The sequence below is a fragment of the Giraffa tippelskirchi genome, chromosome 1, assembly GCF_054371585.1.
Source record: "Giraffa tippelskirchi isolate mGirTip1 chromosome 1, T2T-mGirTip1v1.2.pri, whole genome shotgun sequence".
NCBI lineage: Eukaryota > Metazoa > Chordata > Mammalia > Artiodactyla > Giraffidae > Giraffa > Giraffa tippelskirchi.
The window spans coordinates 200040380-200054230 of NC_137275.1; the positions used below are offsets into that span (position 1 = coordinate 200040380).

At 36.9% G+C, this 13851-nt stretch overlaps 1 protein-coding gene across 3 annotated transcripts in view; it reads left to right on the forward strand.

Annotated features, from left to right (window-relative positions):
• CENPP (centromere protein P) overlaps positions 1 to 13851 on the forward strand; it is a 229806-nt gene that overhangs the window by 53620 nt on the left and 162335 nt on the right. For 2 of the 3 annotated variants that reach the window (XM_081524400.1, XM_081524397.1), the window contains exon 5: positions 12160 to 12256. In XM_081524400.1, the coding sequence (XP_081380526.1) occupies positions 12160 to 12256 (97 nt within the window). Of the gene's footprint in view, positions 1 to 4882; positions 5027 to 12159; positions 12257 to 13851 lie in introns of all 3 variants that reach the window. The other variant, XM_081524399.1, reaches the window with a different exon arrangement.

Here is a 13851-nt window from a genome sequence, read left to right on the forward strand (position 1 = left end):
AACATTCAGAAAACTAAGATCATGGCATCTGGTCCCATCACTTCATGGGAAATAGATGGGGAAACAGTGTCAGACTTTATTTTTGGGGGGTCCAAAATCACTGCAGATGGTGATTGCAGCCATGAAATTAAAAGACGCTTACTCCTTGGAAGGAAAGTTATGACCAACCTAGATAGCATATTTAAAAGCAGAGACATTACTTTGCCAGCAAAGGTTCGTCTAGTCAAGGCTATGGTTTTTCTAGTGGTCATGTATGGATGTGAGAGTCGGACGGTGAAGAAAGCTGAGCGCTGAAGAATTGATGCTTCTGAACTGTGTTGTTGGAGAAGACTCTCGAGAGTCCCTTGGACTACAAGAAGATCCACCCAGTCCATCCTAAAGGAGATCTGTCCTGGGTGTTCGTTAGAAGGACTGATGTTGAAGCTGAAACTTCAGTACTTTGGCCACCTCATATGAAGGGTTGACTCACTGGAAAAGACCCTGATGCTGGGAAGGATTGCGGGCAGGAGGAGAAGGGGACGACAGAGAATGAGATGGCTGGATGGCATCACCGACTCGATTGGCATGGGTTTGGGTAAACTCCGGGAGTTGGTGATGGACAGGGAGGCCTGGTGTGCTGCGATTCATGGGGTCACAAAGAGTCAGACACGACTGAGCGACTGAACTGAACTGAACACCCTGTGTATGTGTATATATGTGTACATATCTATTTATTATAGATATTTTTATCATTATTCTTATTTTTCTTAAAGATTTATAATTCCTTACTCCTATATTTTTGAGCACTTCCATACATTTTGGCATAAAAAGACTTTCCAGTCTTAAAATATACCTCTTCTGCCCCAGGATGAAAATTTAAAAATGAATGAATACATGTGTGTTGAGTGTGTATTATGTACTTTGTACCATATTAGTCTCTAATTATACAATTGAACAATATTAGATAGAGATAAGTGGTATCAGGGATAATAAAGCCATGCCCTCCTCCAGGTAACCTTCCCAACCCAGGGATTGAACCTAGGTCTCCTGCATCACAGGCAGATTCTTTACCATCTGAGCCACCAAAGAAGCCAATAATAATATAATTGAACAATATTAGATAGCGATAAGTGGTACCAGGGAAAATAAAGTGGGATGGGAAATAGGGAATGTCCAGTATTCTTGCCTGGAGAATCCCATGGACAGATGAGCCTGGCAGGCTATAGTCCATGGGGTTGCAAGAGTCGGACGCGACTTAGTGACTAGAGAGAGAGAGAGATGATAAGTGAGAGCTATTCACTTTTAAATAACATAGTCAGAGAATGCCTTATTTAGAAGATGTTGTTTTTGTTGTTCAGTCGCTTAGTCGTGTCCAACTCTTTGCGACCCCATGGACTGCAGCACACCAGGCTTCCCTGTCCACCATCTCTCGGAGTTTTCTCAAACTCATGTCCATTGAGTTGGAGATGCCATCCAGCCATCTCATCCTCTGTCGTCTCCTTCTCCTCCTGCCTTCCATCTTTCCCAGCATCAGGGTCTTTTCTAATGAGTTGGCTCTTAGCATCAGGTGGCCAAATTATTGGAGCTTCAGCATCAGTCCTTCCAATGAGTATTCAGGGCTGATTTCCTTTAGGATTGACTGGTTTGATCTCCTTGCAGTCCAATTCTCCAGCACCACAGTTTGAAAGCATCAATTCTTTTACGAGGTGACATATGAGTAAATCAGGGAGCTAACCTTGCTTTATTGTACCTCACTGCCTATCAACTCTAGGTACTCCCTCTAAATGAATCATATGTTGCCTTGTATTATAATCACTTGGTGTGTGTGTGTGTGTGTGTGTGTGTGTCTGTGTGTGTGTATGATGTTATCTATCTTTAGTTTATAAATATGTGATAACAAGGACAGTGTACTTGTATATAACACATTTCATTGGTTTTAAACTAATGACTAACACCTCTGAATTAGGAAAAATATTTAAACTCTGTGGAGCTCTTTCTTTATCTGCAAAATGAAGGAACTGGATAAAATTATTTGCAACCTTCTGCCCCATTCCAGAAATTTATATGAAGGATAACAAATCAAAGAATTAAAGTATTTCTAAGAAATAATGGAACTTACTGGAGTTGGAATAATAGAACTATGAGAAGAACATCCTTAAGCTGTTAATACGTCTCTCCTTTCCAACATGGAGTGATTGCCAATATTTGGGGAATGCTTCTCAGCAAAACTGAATCTACAGTTTTGTATTCCTCTGGGCCACCCACTCTACATGGAATTACTTCATCTTACAGATTGCCTATTGTTTGATATTACTTGTGGCGTAGATTCCTAAACTCCTTCAGTAAGAATATGTGCCCACCACTATTTACAATACACTCAACTGATCTAGTTGCAGGGACTCTTTGAGAATGAAATTTATGTGCCAGATGCCTTCTTCACTTTTTTGCTGTTGTTTTTGAAAAAACAAAAACATAAAAAGTTCTAACTGGATGAGATTTAGGACAAAACTACTCAGATTAATCATTGTACAGGTAAGCTGAATGGTTATGACACAAGCATGCTCTCTTTTCATATGCCTGAGACAATTTTAGGTCAATTTCCAAGAATCAATTCAATTAATCCCCATGCTGACTTCTACAAACTACTTTCTCTATGGAGTTACTTGCTATTCCAAATTTTAATAAGTTCACCAAGATTACCTTAAAAGTAGCTTCAGTGATCAATTTTTACTCAGTGATCAAGAGATGCCCCAAATTCGTCACTTTCATAGACATATCACTGTAGTTTCCATGAAGACTAGTTTGGTGAGATCCCTTTGAGAAGCAGTTCCAATGTGTTCTTTAACTCATAGTTACAGGATTATTTGGCTGAATGACCAAGTATGGAGAGAATAAACCTCTCTACTGCTGTTTATATAGTATAGGGTAGTCTTTTTCCTATCTACAGGAAGCAACAGCTTACATGTGAAATAAACATCTATGCTCATATATACTACCTGGCTAATGTTTAAAGTTAGTAACAAATGCATGGGAACCCATTTTAAAAGATTTTTAAAAATTATTTGAGTATGGTAAGGCCATCAGATCAGAATGATGATTCCCATTGGAAAAATAGTTTGTTTCTCACATTTCCTGAGAGGAAGGGTCAGGAGTCAGTGGGAGAGGGGGAAACTGGTCAGCTGGGGTTTCTGAGGTAAGGCTTACACTGGCTAGTTTGAAAAATTTCAGGAGGCTCTGGGTCATGAGAGCTGTCACTAGATGCCTCTGGTACCTAACCCTGGTCAAGTGGATAGGGGTATAGCAAATATAATGGAGGTGGTTGAGATATAAGTTCTGGACTGGTTGGATCATGTTAGAAAAGCACACTCAGGAGCAAGTTGTTTACTATCTCTAGGAATGGGCTAACCTTGCGAGGCATAGATTCCTCAGGATTATCAAGACTCTAGATGTCAAGCATCAGAATAGGAAAATAAAGACATTAATGCAGAGCCCTCTCTGAGTCCTTTTAAAATTGAAGGCATAGATGTCAGTGAAACTAACAGAGTAAGTAAGTGCCTTTGAAGATTCTATCCTCTGTAAAAGCAACAAGAAAACTGGCCAAAACTGTCATCAGATTTTTTGGAATTCTAGAAATGAACCATCTTTGCATGAAATGTTTCCAAGAAAATGTTCAATTTTCTTGAAGATATCTCTAGTCTCTCCCCATTCTATTGTTCTCTGTTTCTTTGCATTGTTCACTTAAGAAGGTTTTCTTATCTCTCCTTGCTATTCCCTGGAAAGATTAGTCTGAAGTCTGAAGCCAGGAAACCTGATTCCTCTAGCTCCATTTTTCTTTTTCAAGATTGCTTTGGTTGGCTATTTGGGATCTTTTGTGTCTCCATACAAATTTTGAAATTTTTTTGTTCTAGTTCTGTGGAAAATGCCATTGGTAATTTAATAAAGATTGCATTGAATCTGTAGATTGCCTTGGGTAGTATAGTCATTTTGATAATATTGATTCTTCTAATCCATGAACAAGGTATATCTTTCCATCTGCTTATGTCTGCTTTGATTTCTTTCCTCAGCGTTCTACAGTTTTTGAAGTATAGGTCTTTTGTCTTGTAAGGTAAGATGCAACGGTAAATGAAATTTCTTTTTTAATTTCTCTTTCTCATCTTTCATTGTTAGTGTATAGAAATGCAACAGATTTCTGTGTATTAATTTTGCAACTTGCAGCTTTACCACATTCACTGCTGAGTTCTAGTAGTTTTCTGGTACCATCTCTAGGATCCTCCATATATTAAAAGATGCTTACTCCTTGGAAGGAACGTTATGACCAACCTAGACAGCATATTAAAAAGCAGAGACATTACTTTGTCAACAAAGGTCCATTTAGTCAAGGCTATGGTTTTTCCAGTGGTCATGTATGGATGTGAGAGTTGGACTATAAAGAAAGCTGAGTGCCAAAGAATTGATGCTTTTGAACTGTGGTGTTGGAGAAGACTCTTGAGAGTCCCTTGAACTGCAAGGAGATCCAACCAGTCCATCCTAAAAGATCAGTCCTGGATGTTCATTGGAAGGACTGATGTTGAAGCTGAAACTCCAATACTTTGGCCACCTGATGTGAAGAGCTGACTCATTTGAAAAGACCCTGATGCTGGGAAAGATTGAGGGTAGGAGGAGAAGGGGACGACAGAGGATGAGATAGTTGGATGGCATCACCGACTTGATGGGCATGGGTTTGGGTGGACTCTGGGAGTTGGTGACGGACAGGGCGGTCTGGCGTGCTACAGTGCATGGGGTCGCAAAGAGTTGGACATGACTGAGGGACTGAACTGAACTGAACTGATATATACTATCATGTCATCTGCAATCCAATTTGGATTAACTTAACTTCTTTTTCTTCTCTCATTGCTGTACCTAGGACTTCCAAAAGTATGTTGAATAAAAGTAGTGAGAGTGGACGTCTTTGTCTTCTTCTTGATCTTACAGGGAATGCTTTCAGCTTTTCACCGTTGAGTATAATGCTAGCTACAGGCTTGTCATATATGGCCTTTATTATGTTGAGGTATGTACCCTCTATGCCCACTTTCTGGGGATTTTTTTTTTTATCATAAATTGGTGCTGAATTTTGTCAAAAACTTTTTCTGCACCTATTGAGATGATCATATGGTTTTTATTCTTCAACTTGTTGATGTGGTTATTCACACTGATAGATTGGCAGATGTTGAAAAATTCTTGCATCCCTGGGTGAATCACACTTGATCATGGTGTATGATCTTTTTAATGTATTGTTGGATAAGAGTTGCTAGTATTTTGTTGAGGATTTTAAATCAATGGAACAAGTTACAAAACCCAGAAATAAGCCTATGGGTCTATGTTCAGTTAATCTCTGACAAAGAAGACAAGACTGCACAATATTGGAAATACAGTCTCTTCAACAGCTGGTGCTGGGAAAAATGGTCATCCACATGTAAAAAAGTGATATTAGGTCATTCCTTAACTCCGTACACAAAAATAAGCTCAAAATGGATCAGAGACCTAAATTTAAGACTGGACACTATAAAACTCCTAGAGGAAAACATAGGCAGAAAACTCTCTGACATAAATCACAGCAACATCTTTTTTGATCTATCTCCCAGAATAATGGAAATAAAAGCAAAAATAAACAAAAGGAACTACTTAAACTCAAAAGCTTTTGCACAGCAAACATGTCAATAAAAAAATGAGAAGACAACCCACAGATTGGGAGAAAATCCTTGGAAGTGATGTAACCGATAAGGGATTAGTCTCCAAAATTTACAAACAGCTTATGCTGCTTAATAGCATCAAAACAAACATCCCACTAAAAAAATGGGCAGAAGACCTGGAAAGACATTTCTCCAAAGAGGACATACAAATGGCCAATAGGCACATGAAAAGATGTTCAACATCAGTAGTTATTAGAGAAATGCAAATCAAAGCTACAATGAGATATTACCTCACACCAGTCAGAATGGCTGTCATCAAAAAATCCACAAACAACAAATGCTGGAGAGGGTGTGGAGAGAAGGGAACTTTTCTGCACTGTTGTTGAGAATGTAAATTGGTTCAGCCACTATGGAGAACAGTATGGAGGTTCCTTAAAAAACTAAAAATAAAGCTACCATATTGACTCTGCAGTCCCACTCCTGGGCATATACCTGGAGAAAAACATGATCCATTAGAATACATGCACCCCAATGTTCATTGCAACACTGTTTATAATAGCCAAGACATGGAAGAAACCTAAATGTCCATCAACAGAGGAATGGGTATAGAAAATGTGGTACATATATACAATACAATATTACTCAGCCATTTGAAAGAGTGAAATAATGCCAGTTTCAGCAAGACAGATGGACCTAGAGAGTGTTATACTGAGTGAAGTAAGTCAGACAGAGAAAGAGAAATATCATATGATATTCTTTATATGTGGAGTCTAAAAATAAATGATACAAATGAACTTACAAAGCAAAAAAAGGCTTAGTACTTAGAAAAGGAACTAATGGACTTATGGTTGCTGGGTGGAAGGGATAGTTAGGGACTTTGAGAAGGTCATGTCCGTACTGCTATGTTTAAAATTAATAACCAACAAAGACCTGTTTATAGCACATGGAACTCTGCTCAATGTTATGTGCCTGCCTGGATGGGAAGGACTCTGGGGGAGAATGGATCCATGTATATATATGGCTGAGTCCCTTTACTGTTCACCTGAAACTACAACAGCATTGTTAATTGGCTATACCCCAATACAAAATAAAAAGTTAAAAAAAAAATTAAACGTAGGCAACCTCTTTTTTTCTAAACTCCTGTGGCAACTTATCTGCATCTCTCTCATAGCAATTATCACTTTCTACTCTACATTATAGATATTTATGTTCATATCTTTCTTCCTCACTAGATAATCAGCTTTTTGAAGTTAGAAGCAATGTCTGCTCCATATTTCTACCCCTCAAGTACTTGGCACATAGTAGTTCCTCTGCAAATGTTTGTTTGATGAGTAAAATATATCAGAGTTGCCATGGTGGGGGAAAAAGTATGCCCCATGCACAGGGAAAAAAGCAGTCAATCAATAGAAATTGTCCCTGAGGAAGCCCAGACTGGATTTACTGGGCAAAGACTTTAAATCAACTGTTTTATATATACTTAAAGAGTTAAAGGAAACTGAGTGAATGATGTCTCTGATAGTAAGTTTTCTTAATTTTCTTTATGTGAGAATGTCTTTACTTTCATTCCTGAGGAAGATTCTTTCTGGACATAGAATTCTAGTTTGACAGTTCTGTTCTTTCAACACTTAAGAAATGTTGTGCCACTTGCTTCTGGTCTCTATGATTTCTGATGAGAAATAGACGGTTATTCAAATCGTTGTTCCCTTAATGCCTCATTTCTCTGGGTCTGCTTTTAAGAACTTTTCTTATGATCATCATTTCTCTGGATGTATACATCTTTGGGAATCTGTAGGCTTATTTTTTTAGTCAAATTTGGGAAGTATTCAGTCCTTCTTTCTTCAAATTATTTTTTCAGTCCCAGGCCCTTTCCACTGTCCTTCTGAGACTGATGATGTGAAGGTTAAATATTTTGTTATTATTTCACAACTCTGAAAGTATTTTCTCTTTTTTTTTCCTCTAATCTTTTTTCTCTTCTGGCATTGGATACTTTCTATTGATCTAAAGTTTCTTTCCCCTGCCATCTCCATTTTGCTGTGGAACCTTTTTGATGAGATTTCTATTTGTTATTCTGTTATGCAGTTCTAACTTAATTATTTGATTCCTCTTTTTATTTTTATTTCTTTGTTGATATTTTCTATATATGTATGTCTTTAAACCATGTTCATGATTTTTATGTTGAGTTTTAAGAACTGACTCGTTGGAAAAGACCTGATGCTGGGAAGGATTGAAGGCAGGAGGAGAAGGAGATGACAGAGGATGAGATGGTTGGATGGCTTCACGAACTCGATGGACATGAGTTTGAGCAGGCTCCGGGAGTTGGTGATGGACAGGGAAGCCTAGCGTGCTGCAGTCTGTGGGGTTTCAAAGAGTCGGACACGACTGAGCGACTGAACTGGGCTGAACTCATGGTTTCCCTTTTCTATCTCTCTTTTTTTTAACTACACCAAAAATTTTATTGCCTAATTTTTGAGAACTTTTGCTGTTAAGAAAGTTTCTTTTTGCTCACAAAAGAAACTTTATTATGTCCAGTAGATTAAATTGCATGATTTTTTTCTTCTCATATTAATGCTGTTTATTAGTACTTTTATACAAATGATCATTTTGTACCATTCCACTGTCCATAATGCAACACAGTTTTCAACAAAGGTATCTAAATATACAATTTTATCTCTAACTGAATTTTCCTTTGGCCAAACACTTCTTCCAAGTAAATGACATATCCCAAAATACCCTCAGTTGTGTGTCATTCAATCTCTGAAAAATACTGTGTTAGTCATAATTAATATAAATATTAAATATTTCTGTATTCAGATAGATTGCTAAATTATTGAAGGTAGATATTTTTATCACTCTGTGACTTTCCTCTCTGCTCCTCAAATCTCTCTTTTTATATATATATATATATTTTATTGAAGTATAGTTGACTTACAGTGTTTCAAGTGCACAGCAAGGTGATTCAGTTGTACAAATACACATATATTATTTTTTAAATTATTTTCCATCATAGGTTACTACAGGATATTAACTATAGTTCCCTATGCTATATAGTAAACCTTTGTTACTTGTTGCATATCTATTTTTTAATTAGAAATCTAGCATTCTATTCATACTAAGTCAAACAAGTGGGATCAAAATGTCATAGATTTTTTAGTTAGGCTAAAATCTATAAGTTTTCTAAAATATATGTTATACATTTTTTTATATATGTATACAAAAGCTTTTCTGCTATGCTTGATAAAGTCTTGATAAAGAACATAAAAAAAAGAGATGGAGAAATTGGAGAACATAAACTAAATGGGAACACTGAATATGAAATAGAAAAAGTGAAACTAGATAAAAGTAAAAGATCATCATATAGTCCAGTTGTTTTTAAATCTGACTGTTCATTAGAAACATATCTGGAGCTCTGGAGGAAAAAAGCAATACCTGAGCATTTGTATTTTTCAAAAAATTTCAAGATAATTCTGATATGCATCTGGATTTAAAAAGTTTTCTATTAGATCCTAGTTTTGGCAGTCAGACATGACTGAGCGACTAAGCACAGCATTGGTGGTATAGAGTTTTATTATTTTGCTGTTGACCAAACATGATGTAATGGTATTAAGTGAGTAGTAGTCACATAGTCACAATAGTAAAAGATGTTTATTAGTCTTCACAATCAATAGCCAGACAAAAAATAAAAGATAATCACAATTGCAAGCCATAATGGGATCATGATTAACTTAACAATATAAAATAATTAACATACAACTTGGGGTGGGGGGTCAAGCAGAGTGATATGGTAGGTGGAAATGCATACATGCACATGTTTTCATCCATTCAGCCAATCTGTGTCTTTTGGATTTGCATTTAATCCATTTATATTTAAGGTGATTATCGATATGTATGATCCTATTACCATTTTCTTATTTGTTTGGGGTTTATTTTCTGTAAGTCTTTTCCTTCTCTTGTGTTCCCTGCCTAGAGAAGTTCCTTTAGCATTTGTTGTAAAGCTGTTTCGTGGTGCTAAATTCTCTTAACTTTTGCTTGTCTGGAAAGCTTTTGTTTTCTGCATCATATCTGAAGGAGAGTCTTCCTGGGTAGGTTGTAGGTTCTTCTCTTTCATCACTTAAATATATCATGCCATTCCCTTCTGTCTTGTAGAGTTTCTGTTGAGAAATCAGCTGATAGCCTGATGAGAGTTCCCTTGTGTGTTATTTGTCATTTTTCCCTTGTTGTTTTTAATATTTTATCTCTTCTTTAATTTTTGTCAGTTTGATTACTATGTGTCTCAGTGTGTTCCTCCTTGGGTTTATCCTTCCTGGGACTCTCTTTACTTCCTGGACTTGGTTGACTATTTCCTTTCCCTTGTTAGGAAAGTTTTCAGCTATTATCTTTTCAAAATTTTTCTCAGGTCCTTCCTCTCTACCTTCTCCTTCTGGGACCCCTATAATCGAATGTTGGTGCATTTAATGTTGTCCCAGAGTTCTCTTAGGCTATCTTCATCTCTTTTCATTCTTTTTTCTGTATTCTGTTCTGTGGCAGTGATTTCCACCATTCTGTCCTCCCAGTCATATAGCTGTTCCTCTGCCTCAGTTATTCTGCTGTTGATTCTTTCCAGTATGTTATTCATCCCTGTTTCTTTGTTCTTTACTTCTTCTAGGTCTTTGGTAAACATTTCTTGCATCTTCTCAATCTTCGCCTCCATACTTTTCCTGATATCCTGAATCATCTTCACTGTCATTATTCTGAAATTTTTTTTGGAAGGTTGCCTATCTCCACTTCATTAATTGTTTTTCTGAGTTTTTAACTTGTCTTTTCATCTGGGACATTAACTTTCTGCTTTTTTCATTGTGATTAACTTTCTGTAATGTGGTTTTTGTTTTAGCCACTGTGAGACTGTTCTTGTTTCTTCTGTCTGCCCTCTGATGGATGAGGCTAAGAGGCTTATGTCAGCTTCTTGATGAGAGGGACTGGTGATAGGAATAACTGGGTCTCGCCTGGTGGGCAGGGCCTTACTTAGTAAAGCTTTAATCCAATTATCTGCTGATGGGTGGGGTTGCACTCCCTCTCTGGTAGTTGTCACTCTTTGTGACCCCAAGGACTACAGTGGGCCAGGCCTCCCTGTCCCTCACCATCTCTTGGAGTTTGCCTGAGTTCATGTCCATTGAATTGGTAATGCCATCCAATCATCTTATCCTCTGCCACCCTCTTCTCCTTTTACCTTCAATCTTTCCTGGCATCAGGGTCTTTTCCAATGAGTCAGTTCATCTGCATATCTGACATTGTTGATATTTCTCCCAGCAATCTTGATTTCAACTTGTAATTCATCCATCCCCGCATTTCACATGAGGTACTGCATAGAATTAAATAAACAGGGTGACAGTATATAGCCTTGTCATACTCCTTTCCCAATTTTGAACCAGTCCATTGTTCTATGTCTGGTTCTAACTGTTGCTTCTTGACTTGCGTACATGTTTCTCAGGCAACAGGTAAGGTGGTCTTGTATTACCATCTGTTTAAGAATTTTCCACAGTTTGTTGAGATCCACACAGTCAAAGGCTTTAGCATAGTCAATGAAGTAGAAGTAGATGTTTTTCTGGAATTCCCTTGCCTTCTCTGTGATCCAGTGGATGTTGGCAATTTGATCCTTTGCCTTTTCTAAATCCAGCTTGTAGATCTGTAAGTTCTCAGTTCATGTACTGTTGAAGCCTAACTGGAAGGATTTTGAGCATTACCTTGCTTAGCACATGAAATGAGCACAATTTGTGCTCATAAATGTCCTCACAATACAACCACTATACAGTAGTTTGAATATTCTTTGGCATTATGTCTCTTTGGGATTGGAATGAAAACTGAGCTTTTCCAGCCCTTTGGCCACTGCTGAGTTTTCCATATTTGCTGGCATATTGAGTGCAGCACTTTCACAGCATCATCTTCTAGGATTTGAAATAGCTCAGCTGGAATTCCATCACCTTCACGAGCTTTGTTTGCAGTAATACTTCCTAAGGGCCACTTGACTTCACACTCCAGGATAGCTGGCTCTAGGTGAGTGACCACATCATAGAGTTTTCCCAGTGGTTAAGACTTTTTTTTGTATAGTTCTTCCGTATATCCTTGCCACCTCTTCTTAATCTCTTCTTTTGTTAGGTTCTTACCATTTCTGTCCTTTTTTGTGCCCATCCTTGCATGAAATAATGACTAGGAACTAGTGACTAAGACCAAGATATATTCTTTACTATACCACAGATCATCAAATGAGGTATCAAGGAGGATGTGGCATTTGTATGATATCTTGAAAGATGGGTGGGATTTAAACATTTGAAAATGGAAAAAAAGGAACTCCAGTCTGAGAAATCACACAGGGGTACATACTCAAAAATGCAGAGTTTGGTATATAGAAATATATCAAGCAAGTACTTTTTAAGTTTTAGTGTCAAGTCTGTAAAAAGCAATAATAAGATAAAGCCAGATTGGGGGAGGGGGTTCATTTAATGATATTTATTAATCATAGAACCTTTTATTTTTACAGAGCAGAAGAAAAAAGAGATCTGCTTATGTTTTTCCGAAGCCTACACTTCTTTGTGGAGTGGTGTGACTATCGTAAGCGCACATTTAAACATTTCAAGGTAGAATCTAAAGTCTTTCAATTTAAACATATATGGAAAGTGAAGCTGATGTCAATTTGGGGATTTAAGATAACATTCTTAAAGTTTTCAAACAATAGAAAATATTTTTATTGGCTTCTGAAATTTGCATTTATTTGCAATAAATAGAGGAGGAATGCGTCTGTACAAGTCAGTGAACCATTTTCATTGAAAGAAAAGTAATTATAGTCATATTTATTTTATAATATACATTTTGAAAAATTAATCTGTCAAGGATACTTGAAAATGCCAAATGCTAGTAAAGAATATAAGCATAGAAGCCTTATAATGTCATAATGTAATCTTTACATCCTGAATCACTCTCTGTTTTGAGCTTCATGTTTATTGTATATTTCAAGTTTAAATATTGAGGTCTGATTCTTATAAAATAATGCTTCTTAGGTCTGATGCAGATACATTCAAAGACATTTTTAAAACTCCCTGTTTTTGTTTGTCATAGCTAGAATTATGTTTGGCCATGTTGTAATCCTCCAACACATGCTTAGTTGGGTAGGATCAAATTATTGACAGCGGGGATCCACACAGCAATCAGTTCTGAAAGAGTTCACATGAATAATATGGCAAGGTTCAGGTTTCCTCAAAATCCCGAGTCATGACTTTTGTCATGACTATTGTTTTTATGACTGGTGCTAACACTCTTTTATTTTGGATTCTTTTTTTTAAATCATCATTATCATCATTATTTGCATTTTACCTGGTTGAGCTAATCTGTCAGGCATAGGATTTTCTTTAGAATGAAACATGCCAGTATCTGTACTGTACTGTGGTCCCTTGAGGAGTTCTCAGGATTATGTTGTTTACTTGCAGAGGCTCTTGAACAAGAACAATTAAATAGCTCTTCTTCAGAATAGGTAAAATGGATTAATGATTGAGGAGCATGCTGACAGTCATGATAATAAATCATATCATATGGCCATTTACTTATACATTAGGATGAGTTATGGGAAATGTGAGCAGAGCAGTAGTTCCATTTTCAAGCTGATTTTCCTCTACATGTTTTTAAGGCAAGTATAGAAGTATAATTGATGTGCTTTTCCTGTAGCAGTTAAGTGCTTATTTGAGCTGGTCTTTGCTGGTGACAGGGTTACTAGAATGGACAGAAACAGTCACATGCTTGTGCAGTCATCACCCGTATTTATCTACAGAACATTTTAAGCATCCCAAACTGAAATCTTGTCCCCATTAAACACTTAATCTCTCATTCCTCTGTCCCCCAGCTTCTGGGAACCACCATTCTATTTTCTGTTTCTGTGAATTTGACTAAGTATCTTGTTCAAGCAGAATCATAAAATTTGTTCTTTTTGCCAGATTATTTCACTTAACATACTGTCCTCAAGATTTATTTGTATTGTAGCGTGTGTCAAAATTTCATTCCTTTTTAACCCTGGATAGTATTCTGTTATATGCAGTTACCAAATTTTGTTTATTCATTCATCTGTTACTAGACACTTAATTGTTTTCACCTTTTGGCTATTGTGAATAGTCCTTCTCAAGTCATTGGTGTACAAATTTCTATTCAAGTTTCAGTTTCAATTCTTTTAAGTATATACCTGTAA